Raw genomic sequence first — 2,854 nt, 5'->3', positions numbered from 1 at the left:
GGTTTTGTTTGGGCGTTATATTTTCCATCAGTGTCTTTGACAAAGATGAACATGTAACTGAAGGGAAAAAAATAAAATAAAATCGACAGGCCGGCCCTGAGAATTTAGAAACCCTAGGCCTTTAATTAATATGAGGCCCCTCAGCACAAAATTTATTTTACAAGTCTAACAATATGTAAATATTTAAATAATTAACATTTTTTTATTAAAAAGAAAACTTTATACAATTCAAAAGATGGTATAGCAAAATAAAACTTCTTTCACAACCCGAAAGATTAGGCTAGCATAAGATTTAACCTTCTCACATTTTGAGATATAAAATTAGTAATCAAACTACTAACATCAAGTTTTTCCAACGTATTTTTTTCAATAGAAATCATAGCTAATCCATTCAATCGCTCTTGTGATATGGATGATCGAAGATAAGACTTAATCAGTTTCAACTTTGAAAAACTTCTTTTAGCAAAGGCAAATGTGACAGGAATGGTCAATAATACTTTATAAGCAATTTAGGCATTCGCAAAACAACAGTTTATTCTTTTAATGTAATCCAATACATCAATTGCTCCAAATATGTTTTCAGATATCGCCTCCCTTAAAATTTTCAACTCAGAAAATAATTATATTCCATCAATATCAGAAATCGTATTATGTTTTAAGTAATTTTCAAGTTTAATGCAAGAACACTTCAAAACATCATCATCAATAAATTTAAGTCTTTTCAAATCAAATAAAAATCCAAAAATATCATCATATTTCTGAAATTGCTCAAATCTATTATCAAGTGATGATGGAGCTTGATCCACTTTATATAAGAAATAATTGATCTTAAAAGATTTTTCAGCTGTTTGTGTTATCTGTTTAGAAGAAGTCTCATCAAATTGTTTTTTTTCTATGTATAACCAGTTTTTCACGAAATATCAGTTCAATTTTTAATTCACTTGCAATCTCTTTAGCATCTACCATGGCCGATTCAAAACCAGATTCTCTATAACTTTTGAAAAATGAAATGAGGCATTTTAAATGGTCTATAGCAACATCAATATGCATGTCTTCCGCTTGCAAATATTTGCTTACTCTGTTAACATTATTCAACACTTCATACCAAATAGTAAGTAAGAATTCAAAATTGTCAATATGTTGCCAAACACTCCGCCTCACTTTTTGTCTTAGGATCATCAATATTTGCTAATTGAAGTAACGTTTTTTTTTTTTATCTGCGGAGCTTGAAATCTTATCGCTTTAACACTTTCAATATGACTTTCCCATCGAGGTTGTGACAAGGGCTTAAGGGTAAGACCAGTTACATTCTCTTTGAAAATTTTCCACCGTTTAGTAGATAAAGAAAATAAAGTGTATATACGTTGCACCACCCCCAAAGAAAGATTTAGCTTTTGAACAACAAGTGGTCATATCACAAAGTACAAGATTAAGACTATGACATCCACAAGGACTGTAGAATGCTCTAGGATTTAGTTGTAATAATCTACTTTGAACTCCTTTATGTTGTCCTTTCATGTTAGCACCATTATCATAGCCTTGATTCCTTACATTATCAATATCAAGTTCTAAATTATTCAAAACATCCACCAGTTCATCAAAAAGTCCCTTACCCAATGTATCATCCCCCAATAAAAACCCTAAAAAGAATTCTTCAACCTTCACTGGACTTGCCGAAATATCTACACACCTCAATAATATAGACATTTGTTCTTTGTAACTTCTATCTGGAGTGCAACCAAGAATAATATAAAAGTATTTAGAATTTTTGAGTTTCTCAATGATTATTATTTTTTATCTCGCCTGCTAGCATAAGTATCAACTCATTCTGAATTTTGTATCCCAGATAATGATAATGAATCTCTTTATTTTTTATTCGACGAACATGCTCTTGCATTACGGGATCGAACTCAGCAATCATTTGAATCATGCTTAAGAAGATACCATTATTTTCTTGATATATCTTCTCATTATCCCCACGAAATGTTAAATTATTCTCAGCAAGACTTTTTGCCACAGATATTATTCTTAGTAATACTTGTCTCCAATGTTCTCTATCTCTATTGATTTGTTCTTGCACACTTTTATCAATTGTTTGACTCTTTTTGAATCTTAATTCCATTTCTATCCATTTACTCATGTTATTGATGTGGTCGCAATTTACTTCATGCATTTTAAGCTTTTCACCAATATTTTTCCAATCATTTACTCCATCATGTGCCAATTGAGTTTTGATCCCATCATTCTTAAATAGCTTACAACAAAAGCAAAATACTTTATCCAAACTTTTTGAATATATCAATCATTTTCTATCATACTTCTCTCCATTAGGTAATTTTCGAACGTAATGTATGGATGAGAAGTGTCGATTTGCTCTATCTTTCGGAAAAATTATATCATTTTCTCTTACAGGACCTTTCAATACAATTAAATCTCTTAAATTCGCATTCATATTTCCCCAATTTGCTGGATCAATAAGGTCAAGAAAAAATGGTTCATTATCTTTGTCAATAAACATCTCTTCATTCATCACACAATGTCCTTCCTCAATTGTATTATTTTTGTTATCATTCTCGTTAAACACTTTTTCAGTAACTACATCCTCGTTATGTGTTCGTTTACTACTACCAAAAAACTTATCGAGTGCCCCCTCTTGAGATTTAATCAACTTTTCAATCTTTTCCTTTCATTTTCTTTTGGCACATCCAAATTCAATTTTTCTTGTTTACATAATAATACGCAAAGAGCGATAAAACCTGATCGATAAGTCCCCAAAATGAAAGGATTCTGAAATTGGTGGTAATGGTGGTCGCGGTGGTGCTTGAAGTAGACAACGCGACTGGTCCAAGTTGCA

The 2,854-nt window shown here is 31.2% G+C and overlaps 1 protein-coding gene across 1 annotated transcript; it reads right to left on the bottom strand.

The window, feature by feature from the left end:
* Positions 1 to 1,490: 1,490 nt before the first annotated feature.
* On the bottom strand, positions 1,491 to 2,122 carry LOC111375688 (zinc finger MYM-type protein 1-like; the record flags this gene model as incomplete). The annotated part of the gene is made up of 2 exons (XM_022998555.1): positions 1,804 to 2,122; positions 1,491 to 1,727 (listed from the first exon to the last, which is right to left on the bottom strand). Coding segments are annotated over exons 1-2 (556 nt in total), but the record flags the coding sequence as incomplete, so codon positions are not given.
* Between the last annotated feature and the right edge of the window lie 732 nt (positions 2,123 to 2,854).

This window comes from Olea europaea, unplaced genomic scaffold, assembly GCF_002742605.1.
Source record: "Olea europaea var. sylvestris unplaced genomic scaffold, O_europaea_v1 scaffold14031, whole genome shotgun sequence".
Classification (NCBI taxonomy): domain Eukaryota; kingdom Viridiplantae; phylum Streptophyta; class Magnoliopsida; order Lamiales; family Oleaceae; genus Olea; species Olea europaea.
The sequence above is the reverse complement of the archived record's forward strand: the minus strand, read 5'-3'. Positions and strand labels throughout refer to the sequence as shown.